At 40.4% G+C, this 18190-nt stretch overlaps 2 protein-coding genes across 6 annotated transcripts in view; one reads left to right on the forward strand and one right to left on the reverse strand.

Annotated features, from left to right (window-relative positions):
• Positions 1 to 3977, forward strand: part of FAM227B (family with sequence similarity 227 member B) — a 202409-nt gene extending 198432 nt beyond the window's left edge. For all 3 annotated transcript variants that reach the window (XM_043555450.1, XM_043555452.1, XM_043555451.1), the window contains 2 exons: positions 977 to 1046; positions 3855 to 3977. In XM_043555450.1, coding sequence (XP_043411385.1) covers positions 977 to 1046; positions 3855 to 3977 — 193 coding nt within the window. The remainder of the gene's footprint in view (positions 1 to 976; positions 1047 to 3854) is intronic.
• Positions 1 to 18190, reverse strand: part of GALK2 (galactokinase 2) — a 138145-nt gene that overhangs the window by 1436 nt on the left and 118519 nt on the right. For 2 of the 3 annotated variants that reach the window (XM_043555454.1, XM_043555453.1), the window contains exons 9-10: positions 14190 to 14391; positions 4199 to 4557 (exon numbers count right to left, since the gene is read on the reverse strand). In XM_043555454.1, the coding sequence (XP_043411389.1) occupies positions 4350 to 4557; positions 14190 to 14391 (410 nt within the window). In that variant the 3' untranslated portion in view covers positions 4199 to 4349. Of the gene's footprint in view, positions 1 to 4198; positions 4558 to 14189; positions 14392 to 18190 lie in introns of those variants that run through there. The other variant, XM_043555455.1, reaches the window with a different exon arrangement.

The following is an 18190-nucleotide window of genomic DNA, read 5'->3' on the forward strand; positions in this document are numbered from 1 at the left end:
CGTGGCTCTAATGAAGGAGACCCTAAGAGCTAGCCCTGCTGTGCCGTCCCGGGTGCCCTTTGCCAAGTGCTAAAAAAAAAACCTAGAGGCAGACTTGCAGGGGGTGGGCTAACCCAAACTTTATGCTTTAGCAAAGTATATTGGAATTTTCAGAAATGTTTTCTTCCTACAAATTCCATGGAGGAAAAAAATCATTTAAAATGTCTCCCTTGAAAATTGCTGTGAAATTAATAGCCGCCATCTATCCCTTTTCATTTTCCTTTCTGTCTGCTGTGTTTCTCTTGCTAATGTTTCTCCCTTGTCCCAAGTTCTTACCCATCCTGGCCTAGCCTAGCTCAGCTCTGCCTCTCCCCTCATCCATAGATGTCTGGAAAGGTTTCTGTAGCCTCCTAAATTCAGCTATTCAACTCCTTCATAAGTATTTCTTAAATGAGTACTTGGTAACAAAAATCATGATAGATTCTGGGATTCCTGCCTCCATGGGCTTCCAGTCCAGTGAGCACCCTCACGCTTTAGCCTTTTCCACCACTCTTTCCCCCCAGATCTCTCCCTGCCAGTCCCTCTTATTCTTCCCTCCCCACTGACACCCCCTAAAGTCTGCACTGGAGACGGGAGAGTGAAGTCAGTTCAGCAAATACTGTGTAAACCATCTCATGAAGAGAATGCTTCACTCCTGGGGAGCAGTGGCACACAGTGGTTGAACTGAAGGCTCAAGTCACACTGCTTGGGTTCACATCCTGTATGACATGCTAGCTGGAGGACTGGGGGGACAGGTTACTGAACCTGTCTGAGACTTTTTCATCATTTATAATACTGGGTGACAGTAGTGCCTACTTCATAAGAGTAACTGAATGAATATATGTAAAATGCCAGCAGATGCCCAGAATATTAAATTTTGTGTAAATGTTGGCTCTTAGTTGGTGTCAGTATAAAACAATTAGTTTGGCTACTGATTTTTTAAAAATTTTTTGATTAGACTCCAGGCAAAGGCTACCAAGAAACCCTACGAAGCTAAGAATGACTTTGACAAGTTCCTACTTAAACTGGTATGTTTCCTTTTTGAAAATAGTTGAGAATTCTCTCTCTACCTTGTCTTAATTGGACTGGACAATATTCAATAGCACTGCATGGTTTCACATCCAAGTTACAGTGAGTGGCAAGGTAGAATACGCTATTTTAATTTAATCATCTGCATGCACATTTAAGATCATCTCTGTTTTACATATTAGTGACAACCTCATGCCCACTTATCCTCATCCCTTGCTTCTGACCATGGACAGTTCATGCAACTGAAGACCTCCAAATGCAGTCAAAGTTTCAAACTAATAGAAAATTTATCAGTGTTTGAAGTCATATTTTATTTCCCATTAATAATTCAACAATAATACATTGGATTCCAATGAATGCGTTAGATGAATGGTCCCTGCCCTCAACATAAGACAGAAATTATAAGGTTCTAAACAGGACTCAAGTGTGAGAAAGAAAGAAAATAAAGGAGCCTGCTCTGTCTTTCCAGTTTTCTTTGTCCCCCCCTCTTTGGCTCCTCCTTAAATTATGGGCAGTTCTGTTAAATCTGAAGGTTCCTCTTCCCTTCCAGCAGGCAAGGACATGTAGAGAAAGGGGTGCAATAAATCTGAAGGTTGAGCCAGCTGAGGTCAGGAATAGGAGAGAGCTTTTTATTTTTAGCATGTCTTCGAGAACAGTTCTCACCGGCCACTAGTGTAACGTCAAAAACAGAGAGTAGATCATCTAATCAAATTTCTGGACGAGCCAGAAAGGTGAGAGAAGGGAGTAGAACACCTGCATGTTTAATATTAAACAAATAGGACTATTCTTTACTTCCAAAAAAAATTCTTTCTCCCATTTTTCTTGGTCTCCCCTAACTACTACAGCTAGAGACATGGGTACAGAGAATTATTTAGTGTAAGAAAGCCACTGTGCCAGTGTGCTGGTGAAGGGCAGGTGACCTCGGCTGGTAAATGGTACATGGGCCGAGTATCAGGGAAACTACAAGTTTTGGAAACTGTAGCACACTGAAGAGTCCAACATCATCTAAACAAAGCAGCTATACCTCAGCTTAAGTTCACTGTCTGCCCCCCACCCCCAGGAATGGAGGGCAGGGGATAATCAGATCTTTCACCATCCATAATCCAGATTCTCCTATAAAATTTCTGATGTGAACCCCAAGTTTTTAAATACTTGGGGGCCAAACTAAATGTATCTGCAAACCAGATGTGGCCTGTGGGCTACTGGATGGCAACCCCTCATCTAAATGCTAGACTTAGAGCTCTTCAAAAGCTACCTCCAGCCAGCGTAACCTATCTTATCCTCCACTGTATCCCCAGGCAAACAAACCGAGGTGTCCAGACACACCATGTTTATTCGCCCACACTCATACATTCACTCATCTGCAGTGCCTGCTCCCCAGCTTTCATATTCGACTCATTCTTTAGGGCCCTGCTCAAATTCCATCTTCTTCACAAAGCTTTTTTCCAGTTGCCCTAGCCCCATCCTCTCCAGAAAAGGTTGAAATCTCTCATAATTTCTAGAATGACACTTGGTGATGGTTTGATTGAAAACTAGTTCTTTTCTTCAAGCCAGACACCAAGACAAGAGTAGATCCCTGGCTTAGAACAACTGTGTCTTCCAAAGCAGAGGGCACAATGGAAGTTTAGTCACCTACTGCAAGAAGGAATCTCATGATGAAAAGTTTAAATAGAATATCAAAGCAACGGAAAGTACCACTTTTTTTTTTTTATAGTAATCCAGGTATCTTTAAGTAATTATGTACCAACCACAGATCTTCTGTGAAAAATGGAATAGTATTAAAAAACAAAGAATTCTAATTTTAAATCATTTCAGATTTTGGATTATTGGGTGTTTAAAAACTCAAAATTCATTCAACATATTTGACTTAAGCTTTCTCAAGCGTTTACCTTTCTTTAAAGATGAAAATGCACCTGCAGTTTATTTTAGAATAGAATGGATTTCCGAGTCCTTTAAATAGGACTGTTGTCCTTTGAGAAATATTAAAACTAGCTTTGCCTCAGACTCTCCAAAGCTGAGATTCAAGATGATGATGTCTAGTGTTTAAGATGCACATTAGTGAGCAAAACAGTCATCGAATAATACGAAAGTGTGATAATTTTCTGGATAATTTATGCCGTAAGACTGCTGCTGTCTCAATTATCTGGTTATAGCAGCAAATTACTTTCTGGATTAAATATTCATATAATTCAGGAAGACCTTCTTGTGAGAAAGCCATTCACTTACCATCACCACATGGTTAAACATTTCTGCCCACTTTTGATGAACACATAAGGACGCACCAACACCCCTACTCAACCCCAGAACCCACTCTTACCCACATACCTGCATACCTGTCCTACAATGTTCCACACATACAAATGAGACCTGCTAGACACACCCCAAAGGGTTGTGAGGCATGGATGGGGTTTCCCAGAGCAAGTAAGCGTGCCCTGTGGATCAAAGAGGCATTTGAGAAGAGGTAGCATAAAGTGGGAAGAAAGTAAATTCTATGAACAAATTGAATTATCTGAATTATCATCCAGATAACTACTTTAGTGTGAATAGAGGTAAGGTGTAGAGTGTCTTTTATCTAAGTTTCTCTATTTTAAGTGACAGAGACAGCTGAGGGCTGAAAGAATTGAAAGTGATTGTTTATGTGATATCACATAGCTTTTAAAAAGTAAATAAGCCTAAATCCATCTTAGCCCCCCCCCCCCAAAAAAAAAAGGTAATTCTTCTCGTCTTGATAATTAGTAAGTGTAGTAACCTCACATTCAAGTATCCAGGAAAATTTGTGAGTCTTTCATTATGTATTATTTTAATAGCGTTCTGAAGCTCGAACTGAGAGAGAGTTTCTGGTATCACTCTCATCATCAACATCATCAACAGAAGACTACAACTGTGAAGAAGAAGAGTGCCAAGAGAAACCAGAAATGGACTGTATTTAAGAATATACAATTCAATTGTATCCCTTTAATTGTAGCAGCATGTTTAACTAAGTCTAATCCATGAGGTCAGTATAAATGTCTTTTACCAATTCATCTTTAAAAATCTTGAAATCAATAAATGTCAGTAAATCATCCTTAAAAGATCTGCCCAAGCATAATTTTGGCTCTTATTGGTAGAAAACATAGTTTAAGATGGAAAAATAATCATTATGAAGCATAGAGAGCTTTCAACCGTTTCTTTGGAAATACATCTTGATAATAGCAACCGTTCATCATAATACAAAACAGAAAGAGGATTAATTTACTGTGGCATAAGAAGTTCTGCCAGTTCCTAAATGCCCTAAATAGTTTCTCTGAGATTTTTTACATTGTTTAGGCCTCAAGGAAAACCAAAGCTCCACCCCCAGGTTTGGTAGCAAACAAACTCTGCTTCTCGAATGTTAAGTTTCGGTCGCTCCTCTGGTAATAAGCTTCGTGCACATTTGCTAGGAAGCTGGACAGCTTGTCAGCAGGTACAATTGATACTGTACAGCCTCCCCATCCTGCTCCAGTGAGTCGTGACCCTTGAGCCCCAAACTTCCTAAAACAATGAGAAAAAAAAAAATTAGAACCTGTAAAAGAAAGTAAGAGTGGTTTGCCTGGTGCTTCTAGAACACACAGCCTGAGAAGAGAATATGTGTGGGTTTTTTGGGGGGGAGCAAGGGGTAGTTAAGTGTTGCCAAACACTTTAGGACATGAAGGAATGTACACTGTTTCAGAAGGTGATTTGAAATTTAATTTTATCTAAAACTAGCCCATGGTTTTTTCTCTAGGTAGTAAAAGTTAGCATTACTCCTGTTTGGTGAAAGCTGGCAATAATCCACTATAAAGTCTTGATTCTATAAAGTCACCAATTGAAGAGTTGTATGTGGCAAGCTTACAGGTGATGAAGAGGAGGGAGTAAAAGGAAAAGAGACAGCAGACATGATCAACAGTATGAATCAGAAGGTGGCTCCAAATGAAGTCAAATCAAAATGTAAATTGCAAGTCTTATACAAGTGAGGGCTTTCTCTAGTAGTCATTTAAGGTGTGTTCGTAAGACTTGGCTGTTCCCCATAAAAGTATCAGTCCCCTAGGAACAGACAGCCTGGGTTTGCATTGAATAAATTTATCAAGAAGGAACATGTTATTAAACTCTAGACCAGTCTGTCTATTTAAACCCTAATGGGAAGCTATACAGACGTTTCCACAAAAATGGAAGGTGGCCTCTACAAGTCCAAACGCATCTTCCTTGAACCTTTGGGAGCTACTCTGACAGCTGAACTCAGAATTTACCATCAGCCAAAATGTGTGACCCGGATGGAAACCACTATTTAAACCACCACACAAAAAGAGGTCATTTTAGTCGCCATCACCCAGGCCAGCTTCCAACCAAAGATTTATACCCAAGTGAAAGGCCCTACACAAAGCACAAGAGTCCCTCATTTTTAAAAGATGTTATTTATCCTGATAATAAAGGTTAACATGTACTTCCAATTCTTCCTAATAAAATTTGCTCCAAATTCATAGCAGATTAAAAACTCCATAATTAATTTAGCACAATTTTGTCTCTCTTTTTCCATCTAAATGAGCTACTTTACTTCCTGGAAAATATCAATAGAATATTAACCCTCCTCTAGGACATCGGATTTATTGCACACCAGTAATTCATTTTCCCCTCAATGATTTTCTCAATTGGTTCCTTTTTATTATCTGTTGTATTCATTAAAATATGTTTTTCAAATGAAAATAGATGTTTAAGGAAGAAAACAAAATGCTTGCAAATAAAGATTACTAATCTCCTGCTGTCCCCCAGACATTCAGTTTACAGCCCAGCAGCTGCACAGAGCCCAGACTCCTATCATCCAGGCTGAAAGTTTCTCTGACTGGGAGATTCTAGGATAATTCTGAGTTTCCAGACTGGCAAAGGGCCATTTTTCAATCACAAAGAAAAAAAAAAAAAGTTGTGATACACAGTGACATCAAACTATTGCTACCCATGGAAGATGCTGAAAAAACCGAGGTGTCACCGAAGCATTTCTGGAAGACCCTAAAATCGGGACACAGAAGCCAACCGTGGCCTGGTCTAGAGAACAACAGGGTGCCTCTTACATGATTCTCTAAGATCCAGACTATGCCACTGTGCTGGACTTAAATCAACCAGGTCTTTTATGGTCTTCAATGGACTTCAGATGTGTTTTCTTACATCTTTTCATCTGAAAAGTTTTTGAAAGCTGTTGTTTCAAAACTGAATCTAAAGCAAACTGAGTATTGTTTCTAACTGGTTACAAAACCAATAGGAATTGTGCCAAAGGGTGTATTTTCCTCAGTATCCTGCCACTTTCCAGAAAGTAGAAACTAGAAGTATTTCTAGGCAAATATATTCACTTTTGAGTCCCCAGAGCTGCTCTGTCACCACCCTGCCTGCTGCAGATGAAAATGGACTGGGTTGCATCAGCCACATGATATGAAGTCATCAGGGCTCAAATTTCCCAAACAGAAAATGATAAATGCTATTATTATAAATAGCCTTCTGCCCTTGAGTCAATGGCACTTGTGATCACAAATCAGGGGGCCGCCCAAGTACCTGGTCTGCACCCTGCCCAGCTATATATACTCACAGAGGCAGAGGTCCTGTCTGCAGTGTTCTAAACTGGTGTTTAATATGCCCTTTGGCATATGCCATAGAAATTCAGGGAAAAATCCAAAAGTTAGGAGACCAATATAAGCTTTATATTAGGAAAGAAAAAGAAGGCAAGCCTTGTTCTTCCTAAGAGAACGCTAAGACATTAAAAATATAGATTCTGAGCTATTGCACATCAGAGAGCAATACAAGAGTTATGAACACCAAAACCCTAGAATCCCCCAAATACCACTCCTTTGTGGTGACCAGATTGGGGAATAATGTGGAAGGGTTGGTCAAAACAACCAAAGCAGCCTTTGCCTTTATTAGTATGATCTACGAAACAAAGGCGAGAGGAGTTAGGCAGATTATAGAATGCTCCCTTTGATCCTTTTATTGCTGAAAAGTAATCATATAACTAACTTTCCAGGCATCCAATATAGCCTGGCTAAAATTTCCTACTTTAAATGAGCTGATTGGACCATAAAGCACCTACTAAGATACAAGGCACAGAAAAAAGCAGGGTTTGGTGGGGGTGGGGGTGGGGGGAGGGTGGAGGGAGATCCAGTAAACACAGCCTTGGTACAAAGAAGGAAAGAAGGAAGGGATTGTGCCTCGTATTTCAATTCAATTTTATTTATTTCAAAATATTTGTATATTATACAAATGGGTATTAAGTTAATTCAGAATATTTTGAATTAAGGGAGAGGTTATATCTCTCCAGGCCCAGCCCAGCACAATTCTAGACATCTGGTAGGTTGTAATAAATAGCTGTTGGGATTATTACACTTGTTTTAAAATATCAAAATATATACCCAGTCTGTTTATTTTTTTTATTAAATCAATGTTAGAAAACTTCAATTATGTGAAATAGAGTACAATAATGAAGAGACAATGTCCACCCAATTATAAAATATCATTTTGAATGAACAAAATGCATTTTTTAAGAGATGGCTAAATTTTATTTATTTTTATTTTTAAAGTTTATTTATTTATTTTTGAGAGAGAGAGCACAAGCAGGGAAGGGGCAGAGACAGAGGGAGACACAGAATCTGAAGCAGGTTTCAGGCTCCAAGCTGTCAGCACAGAACCCAACACGGGGCTTGAACTCACTAACCATGAGATCATGACCTGAGCCAAACTTGGACGCTTAACTGACTGAGCTACCCAGGTGCCCCTTGAAATGGCTAAATTTTAAAAAAGAATTTCTTGAAGATGTAAAACAACTTTAAATTATATGTGAGACAGCTCACATATATATATATTATATATAAATATAACCTGTCAGTAATATATCTTATATCTGGAAAGCCTTCTAGCTTCTGCTCTAAAGCCTAGAATCTTCCAGCTAGAATCTCAGGAAAACAGAACTTCCAGAAGAATTTCTATGACTTTTGCAGCCAAGTTAGAAACACTCAGATTGCTTTAGATTCAAGAAACCACAGACTTCAAATACTGTTCAAATGAGAAAGTATAAGAAAATGTAACTACAAGTCTGTTTGAGAAACGTAAGCTACTAAAGGCCCTGAAAGATGAGCTGGTTCCTGCAAAGGGTATATATATATATAGGAACAGGGTTAGGGGGGTGGAGAGGACAGTAAGTGGAAGACAGGGGCCCAAAGAGAAGTGAGCCCCTAAGCGCAGTGGAAAGGGCCTTGTCCCTTTATTTGGTAGAGTGTAAAGATTAGCCTCAAGATCATGGGGAAGGAAACATACAAATAGGAGTTTATACTTCATTCTCCCCTGACCTGCTCAGGAGAATGGGTGCAAAAGGCTGAGCAGCATAGCCATGGAGTAAAGTTTGAAAAGATTTCTGAGGAAGACAGCAAATTAACTTTTGTAATCTTTGTTAGCCTATTAACATTTGTCATTCATTTCCCTTAATAGCTTTGGCAATGATGCAGCAATGAGGTCTCTAATTTCAGCAAGTGTCAAAACAGAAATAAAAGACATTAACTATTTTTTCTTAAGTATAACCAGGAAAATTGATCACAAATGAGCTATCTCATATATAACTGACTTGATTTGAAAATTACTTTGTGTTTCTCAACGAATCATACTTTAAAATTTCTCTGTTTCTTAAAATTTACATTTTGTTCATTTAGAAGAATTATTTTATAATTGGGCAAGTTTCATCTTATTCTCTCACTATTATACTTTGTTTCACATAATTGAGGTTTTCTAACATTAGTTTAATAAAAATAATAAACAGCTTAACAGCATAAATGTAGTTTCCTTCTCCCTCCCTGGCCCTTTCTTTGAATGCTAAACTGATTTTCTCTTAAAGAACAGTGAAAAGCTCAATTGACAAACAGAGCAAGTGTCAGTGATGTCTTCTATCCTTTCTTTTCCCCCTCTTTTCTCTGCTTGGGTCATATAGCAGCTTCTTACACATTTTCCTATAGGCTAGCTACCTAGAGATGCCTTTTGAATATAGTCTAGCTCAGATCACAATAAGATTTCAGTTTGTATGACAGGTGTTGGAGGGGATGCAGAGAAAGGGGAACCCTCTTGCACTGTTGGTGGGAATGCAAAGTGGTGTAGCCACTCTGGAAAACAGTATGGAGGTTCCTCAAAAGTTAAAAATAGAACTACGCTACGATCCAGCAATCTACTAGGTATTTACCTACAGAATGCAAAAACACTAATTCAAAGTTATACATGCATTATCTATAATAGCCAAGTTCTGGAAGCAGTCCAAGTGTCCATCCATTGATGAATGTATAAAGAAGATGTGGTATGTATGTGTACACACACACACACACACACACACACTGGAATATTACCCATAAAAAAGAATGAAATCCTTCCATTTGCAATGACATGGATAGAGCTAGAGAGTATAAGGCTAAGCGAAATAAGTCAGAGAAAGACAAATACTGTATAGTCTCACTCATATGTGGAATTTAAGAAACAACAAATGAGCAAAGGGGAACAAAAAGAGAGAGAGACAGAGAGGCAAACAAAGAAACAGACTGTTAACAAGAGAGAGCAAACTGATGGTTACCAGAGGGGAGGGGAGTGGGGGAAAGAGTAAAATAGGTGATGGGGATTAAGGAGGGCACTTGCTGTAATGAGCACTGGCTGTTGTATATAAGTGATGAATCCCTAAATTCTACTCCTGAAACTAATATTACACCATATGTTGACTAACTAGACATTTAAAAAAAAGTTTTAAAAATTAAACTAAAAAAAAATTTTTAGCTTGTATGTAGTGCCCTAAGTATCTAGGCATTAAAATCCTTCATTCACTCAATCAATTAGTTGTGTTTTCATGCAAATAGTTTCCAAGCAGGCCTTCAGGAAAACTAAAGGAATTTTAAAGTGTCACAAGTAGACCTGGAAGTAAAGACTGTCTTTGGCCTTGTTGCTCCTTGAAACCATTTAAGCTTCCCTCCTCCCTCGTCTGGTCTCGGGAAGGCAACCAACCATCTAAGGCTGCCCAGTCTTAATCATGCCTTCCCCACTGGTGTTAACACTTTTAAAGGGGACAGGGAAGTGTGGAGATGATCGTGACTCTTAAAAGAATACTCTACCAGAGGTTGACTTTATGGTACCAGTGGCCCAGGCCTTGCCAGGGCCCTTCCCAGCACATCCAGCACCTCCCCTGCCTAGCCCAGTGCTACAGTCATGAAGCTTCAGGAGGAACTAGGGCTTAAGGGCATCTCATTTTGCATTTGAACCTTTCTACTCATTTACCCTCCACGACTCTCTATTATCAGTCTTTCTTTCTCACTTTTAACCACCCCATTTCACCACTATCTTTTTAATTCTTCTGCATTCCTTCATCTTTCCCCTTACACACACACACACACACACACACACACACACACGTGTCAAGAGCTTTTGAAAGTGGAGTTTAGACTTCAGTGCCACATAGGACACAAATACCCTGGGGCAAAGCATTTGCTGGCTGTAGGGAGGAATGGCATCAATGACTGCATCTACTTAGTTCCCCCAGTCTGTCCTCCTAGGAGGTTGCTCTGCCACGTAGGACCTTTTAGTAACTGGCAACCAGTTGGAACATTTGGAGACTATCTGCTGGTCACAGTGAGAACAAAGAAAACATTAATTAAATCAGAAGTTTAGGGACCAGACAACTATTCTGGCCAATATTTACAACACAACAAAAGGTAATCTTTCAATATGGGAAACTTGACCCCTATATGATTCTGGAATAAGTAGAAACTAATTTTGATGGTTTGCAATTGACTTTCCAAATAAAAAAGCCCATAAAAAAGAGAATGAGCTCCTTATACTAGACACAACTGAATTTTCCTCAGAAAAGCAATATAGCAGGGGTGCCTGGATGGCTTAGTCTGTTAGGTGTCCAACTCTTAGTTTTGGCTCAGATCATGATCTCAAGGTTCATGGGATTGAGCCCTGCATCAGGCTCTGTGCTGACAGAGCAGAGCCTTCTTAGGACTCTCTCTCTCTCTCTCTCTCTCTGTGGCCCGCCCCCATGCACACACACGTATACTCTCTCTCTCTTGCAAAATAAACATTAAAAAAAAAAATGCAGCTGATGGAAATGAGCTAGACAGAAATACTTTGAGAAATTAAGTGTTTAGGGATGCCTGGGTGATACAGTCAGTTAAGTGTCTGTCAGACTCTTGATCTTGGCTCAGGTCATGATCTTGCCTGTTCATGAGATCGAGCCCTGCCTCGGGCTCTGTGCGGACCATGGGAGTTTGGGATTCTCTCTCTCCCTCTCTCTCTGTCTCTCATGCTCTCTCTCTCTCAAAATGAATAAATTAAAAAAAAATAAGTGTTAATTTAAGTGTTAAATTTGAGTGTCAAGGCATTAAGAAAGGACTTTCTAAAAACAAATAAAAATAATAATAAAAGGTGCTCTTCTAAACTCTTTTAAGACCTAGCCATTAGATGCCTCACTGGAACCACATTAAAAAAAAAAAAAAGAGCGAGAGAGAGAGAGAGAGAGAGAGACTTATAGATGGTTAGAACAGAAAAAGACACAGGAGGTCATAAAACAAGACAACAGTGCAAAATCACAGAGCCAGAAGGAAAAGTGGCAGAGCTGGAACTCAACCTTCTTAACTTCAACTCAGTTGTCCTCCTACTCCACACACTGCCTCCCCCGCTCAACATGGCTTTGTCCAGTGTTCACATGCTGCACACTAGGACAACACAAACCTCCATTATTAAAGTTTTAAAGCCGGAAAGGAAAATGACCCACATTCTAATGTAATCATATCTCAGTAAACTCAGGGGAGAGAGAGAGAGGCATGGCAAAAGCACTGGATGAGGAACCAGACCTTTCACACCAACTCAATACATTTACTTGTTCAAATCACTTCACCTCCTAGTGCCTGCTCAGGTCTTGAAGGACCCTTCCTGCTTTCTTACCTTATGGCACTATGAGAGAATTCTGCCCCCCAAAATGTGAAATACCGCTTCCTAAAATGTGGCTTTGACAGAAACAAGCAAACTTTCTCAGGCCAAACACCCAGGAGTCATCTTGATTCCTGTCTTTCACCCACACAGCAATTATCTTGAATCTTCCTTCAAGGCACGCCTTGCATGGGATCACTTAGAACTTCCACTGCCACCTTTCCACACCCAAAACCAGAGTCCTTCCAGTGGCCTAAGAGGGCCCTGTGCTGTGTCTCCCCACTCACCCCCCCCCCCCAACTTCATCACCTGCTACTCTCTCCTTTACTGCCCTCCAGCCTACGAGTTGTCCAGCTCTTCCTCACATGTGACAGCCATATCCCCACCTCTGGGCCTATGCACTTGCTATTCTCATTTCTTCATGTCCTCAGGTCTCCGCTCAAACATCATCATCTCAGAGAAGCCTTCCTCAACCCTTACTATAAAGGTCACCCATCCAAACTGGAGAGTGTTATGCTAAGTGAAATAAGCCATACAGAGAAAGACAGATGCCATATGTTTTCACTCTTATGTGGATTCTGAGAAACTTAACAGAAACCCATGGGGGAGGGGAAGGAAAAAAAAAGAGGTTAGAGTGGGAGAGAGCCAAAGCATAAGAGACTCTTAAAAACTGAGAACAAACTGAGGGTTGATGGGGGGTGGGAGGGAGGGGAGGGTGGGTGATGGGTATTGAGGAGGGCACCTTTTGTGATGAGCACTGGGTGTTGTATGGAAACCAATTTGACAATAAATTTCATATATTGGAAAAAAATAAAAAAACAAAATGCAGGTAGAGCTCATAAAAAAAAAAAGGTCACCCATCCAACCATGATACTCTCTATCCCTTCTTTTTTTTTTTCATAGCACTATTTTTTTTATACCACTACCACTCAATTTATTTTTAACTGTCACTCCCCTCTTTCCCCATGAGAGGCTCCATGAGAGTGAGAGCTGGTTGACAGTCCCAGGAAGAGAAGGTTCACTAGGGGATTCCAGGAGGCTGACCAATGCCCCTTCACCGCTTTTCAGGGGGGAGTCAAACTACCCCACTACCCTCCAGGCAAAGACACTTCTGCCTGATTTCTGCACAAATAATTCCACTTCTTTTAATTTCCAGAACTGAATAATATTCATCCCTTCCATTTACTGGGCCCTTGATTTTTTCAGAAAAGAGCACTTATAGTGGAACAAGTTCTGGAAGGCATTTTGGCAATTAGTGAGCAAACTCTGACGTCAGCAGAGTGATTCTCATCAATGTTATGTTCAAGTCTCTCTACAAGTTGGGTTACACATGCCATCTGTGATCAGTGGAGCTAGGTGATTTAAACTTTTCAGGCTGGAAGTGTGGTAATGAATGAGGCAAGCCATAGGCGCCAAGTGGTTAATTTTGTTTTCATTACTAATTGTAGGCAGTTCTGCATTATCTTCTCACAGTGGAAATAACATCTAGCCATTTGAGAGTTCTCCCAATTTCCCTTTCAGTCCTCCCAAGGTCAATGAAATCCCTTCTGGGTAAAGTGACCATTCTACTCTATTATCCCCATTCTCTAACAATTACAAGGAAGCTGTTCTCAGGCTTTGTGAAAGAGTTTTCCCCTTTACATTTCTGTCTCAACCAACCATTTATAAGCCAGGCTTTCATCAAGTCCTCATTTCTCCAAATTGCTTAACCTAAATCTGGAAAGCTTTCTGAGTAATTCCTTCAGCAACCTCCCCTGCCCCCAAATACACTATCAGGTCTGAGGGCCTTTTTCTGTTTTCTCCCTTCCTTTGAAAAAATCTACTACACTTAGGACACCAAACAGGAGATGCTGGCAGGGCCCCCACTGTAGTGGATATACCATTGATTAAAATACGATGAGAAAGTAACAGCAGGTCCATAGCTAAGAAAAGCTCCCTGAAATACCTAATCATCCGAAGATGGAAAGGCATTGTGAAGAACTGATTCCAAAGAACTGATTCATAAAGCTATTGGAGTCAGGTCTCCAATATTTCTCCTACAGATATTTAGGAGGGAACGAGTTCAGCTCTGTATCATAGACAACACCTCAGATAGGAAGTGGGGAAGGATCCCCTTTCATTTAGAAGGTTATGAAAATATTGCATTTTTTTTTTCATTCATTTCAACAGTTTCCGTGGCCGTGTCCCACAGCCCCCCCATGCTGCTGTCCCAGGCTCACCGACAGATGTCCACCAGCTGGTCCAGTTCAGGGCAGCTGCACTCGTACATGTCCCGGCAGCTCACGTGGCTCTGGTTCATTAAGTCCCCCAGCAGCTGGCCCGTGTTGTCAGGTGCTTCTTCACATATCTTCTTAAACTGGAGCACCCGAGCAGCCTCGCTGTACACGTGCTTTGCCCGCTGGTAGAGTTTGAAGATGAGCACTTAGGAAGGAAGAGGACAGGGAACAAGGTTAGAAGTGTTTACTGGACAGCCCAGTGCAAAGAAAAATAGTCATTGAGGACTTCCGTTTCTATCTTCATTATCAATACCATCAAGACCATGAAAGAAATCTTCATGGTCTAAATTTGTCTCTTTTCAAGTCAATTTTACTTTTTTCTTTATAGTGACTACAGCCTTCTATTTTTTCCCTTCATTCTACACACCCAGCCATGTGCACACACATGCGTGCAAACTAACTCATCCCATAGGAACAGGGAGCTAACATGTACTGAGCACTCCCTATGTTTCAGCCACTTTAAAGGCACGGTCTTCATGTAGTTCTCCTCACAGCACTGGGGAGGGAGGGGGGTGTGGGTGGCAGTATGATCCCTGGTTAACAGGTAAGAGAACGAGGCTGAGCAGACTGAGCCTAAGGTCACATATCTGGAAACTGGAGAAGCAGAATATTGATCAGGATGTCTGATCCCAGGGCCATATTCTTTCTACTGTGACCCACCAGAAAGGACCACTGAAAATGCTTATGCTGGCAATTCTATTTATGAAAATGTATCCTAGAGATAAGTACAAGTATTTATATATGTATATATGTGTACATGTGTATGTGTACCCACACACACACACACACACACACATATATGTATAGCAACAGAAAATATAGAAACATCTTAAATGTCCAATAATAGGAAACATTTAGAAAACTATGTTATATCCATTAAAAAATATTATTGCCATTAAAACTTAGAATCTAGGGGTGCCTGGGTGGCTCAGTCACTTAAGTGTCCAACTCTCAATTCCAGCTCAGGTCATGATCTCACAGTTCGTGGGATCAAGCGCCACACCAGGCTCTGCACTTACAGCATGGGGCCTGCTTAGGATTCTCTCTCTCCCTCTGCCTCTCCCACACACCCTCTCTCTCTCTCAAAATTAAATCTTTAAAAAAAAAAAACAAAACAACAACTCAGATCCTAAGACAATTTACTATCTGAGAAATTATTCACTATCAAGTGAAAAAAGATACCAAACTATATGTACAATTGATACTAATTTTGCATTCGCACATACATGTATTTATATAAATTTTAATTCTTAAAAATTTTAAGAAAGCACCAAAACATTAACAGTTACTATCCCTGTGGTAAATCATGGGTGATTTTATTTTCTCCTTAACACATTTCTATACTTTCTAGATTATCCGCAATGACTCTTAACTTCAGTTACAGGAACATGTCCTACTGCAGTGGTTTTCTCTATAATGTTTACACGTTCCCTTGAATAATGACTGAGACCTCCTTAACATTCTCACCCTTGCAGAGTGGCTGAGCTTGTGCCATGGACCTGAAGAACTTGTGATTATATGGAAGCTACCTAGCCAACTGGAAAGATCCAGGGCTGCACATCAAAAGGTCTGTCCTTTCTTTTCAGCTCTGTGACAATTAACTGTACCCAGTTGCTACCCCTATAGGGTTCTATTTCCCCATCTCTAAAATGAGGTTGAGAATTACTTCTCAGGATCCTTCCAGGTCTAACATTTTATGGTTCCATGAAGATCTTCTTCCAAGCATCCCCCCCCCCAATATTGTCATATGTTGTAAAGAGTGTGCTGTGACTGTTCCCTTTTGTCTGCACCCCCAGCTCTACTCTCTCCTCTTCTCTACCCCACTTCTCTGCCTCAGGAGGCTGACCTGTATGATTACACCAGTGGGTTCCCTTGCCATCTAGACTGGAGAAAGGGAGATCAAGAAATGGAAGGGAAGAGAGTAGGACAGAGGATTTATTCCCCAGCTCCCTCCTTGCAGGGGGCTCTGCTACTCCACTGAAAGACACTGAACATCCTCTCAAAGGAGCCTTTTCTATATGACTTGCTCCTCCAGCATTGACCTCCAGGTTCCTCCCCCTAGACTATTACTACTTTTTCGGAGGTGCTTTCACATTTCATTTATGAACCAATATATTTTAGTAAAGTTTCAGGTTACATTTCCTCCCTCTCCACAGCACTGTCCTCCTAATTCTTAGGGATGGATAAAAAGGCAGCCAAGGCTGGAGGAAGTAAACAGCCCTTCTTAGGATTGTGTAAAGTTTAATAATTACAAGGGTGGGGATACCTTTCTATAAATAAGCAAAAAATGAAAAGTTTTCTTTCAAACGTTCTCAATTGAGTCATATGAAGTATGACTCAACTTACAGTTAACAGCTTGCATTTTCCTGTTCTCTTTCAAAGAGGACTTAAATTCATTCATCAGATCTAGTCAGTTCTTTTGCAACATGTCTGGTAATCATGCCTCCTTTCTATTCCTGCTGTCATTACCCAAATGTACATTTTACTCCTTTTCCCACTTGAACTATTCTGCAGTGGTTTCCAAGTTGATTTCCCTGTCTTGATGTCTCCTTCCTGCAACCTATCTTGAGGCCAACACAGCCAGACGGAGCTCCTAACACACAGCCTTACTCATGTTACTGCCCCAAACCTTTACTGCCTGGCCAGTGCTTCCTATAATCCAGATTCCTGCCCTCAGCATGCTGGGTCCCAATAGGAGGTCCTCCGTCCAGGCAAACTCTCTTACTTACAGTTACCCAAAGTCTCCTGGCTCCTGAGGATACTCATTTACCACACAGAAATAATTTTCTGCCCTTTCTCTCTCTGCCAAAATTTAACCTGTTTCTGAAGGTTCAGTTTAAATTTTTTATGCTCAGGAAGCCATGATGGCCCCAGCTGGAAAGAATCTCTTGACTCTATACCACTCTTGCAGTCCATGACACTCACTTGTGCTTGCCAAACACTTTTCACGGTAACTGTTTCTCCTATGTCCACAAAGTTCATGCACTGCTGAAGACAGAAAGCAGGTCTTCTAGTCCCATGCATTCCACCAGTGCAACATTTCATCCCAGAGCTCTTTCAATAATGCATTATAGGACAGGAGCTCAGTGGGTGTTCACTGTTACAATTAGGACTTTATTTTTAACACTAATTCTAAATCAAGATATCTCCACATAGGCATTGTTGCTTAATAATCATAATCATAATAAATGAGGTGCCAATACTCACAGCTTACTAAAGTATTGAGGCTGAAGAAAGGGGACAGCAAGATACCCTTTGCTACTGAATCTACAACTGACACCAAGTGGATGAAAAATAAGGAAAAAGAGAACTTACAAGTTAAATGTAGGTGAGAATAAAAACACAACATGTTTTGTTCCACCAGTAGTCCACACTGCAATGTGAAGTTATTATATCCATCAATAAGTTCAACTTATTTCATGGTCTAGATATCAAAATATCGCAAGATAAGAAAATCTTACCAATATCCAGTACTGGAACATACTGTCAGCAAAAACACACTGTCTGAAGAAACAGCACAGGTAGATTTAATAGTAACAGCTGCTCAAAATCTCTGAACAGAGAAGGAAGAAGACCGGCCATTAATTGGCAAGCATGTGCCTGAGACAGTGCCAGTATTTTATATATGTTAATATAATCCAAGTTGTTGAATTTACATTTTGAATATTTATTTATTTTTTTATTATTTTTGGGAGAGAGAGAGAGACAGAGAATGAGCAGGGGAAGGGCAGAGAGACGGGGAGACACAGAATCTGAAGCAGGCTCCAGGCTCTGAGCTGTCAGCACAGAGCCTGACGCGGGGCTTGAACTCATGAACTGTGAGATCATGACCTGAGCCGAAGTTGGACGCTTAACCAACTGAGCCAACCAGGAGCCCCTGAATTTACATTTTGATAGGAAGGAAATGACTTTAGTAACTGCAGTTTAAGATTGTTCTTATTTAT

This window comes from Prionailurus bengalensis, chromosome B3 (genome assembly GCF_016509475.1).
Source record: "Prionailurus bengalensis isolate Pbe53 chromosome B3, Fcat_Pben_1.1_paternal_pri, whole genome shotgun sequence".
NCBI lineage: Eukaryota > Metazoa > Chordata > Mammalia > Carnivora > Felidae > Prionailurus > Prionailurus bengalensis.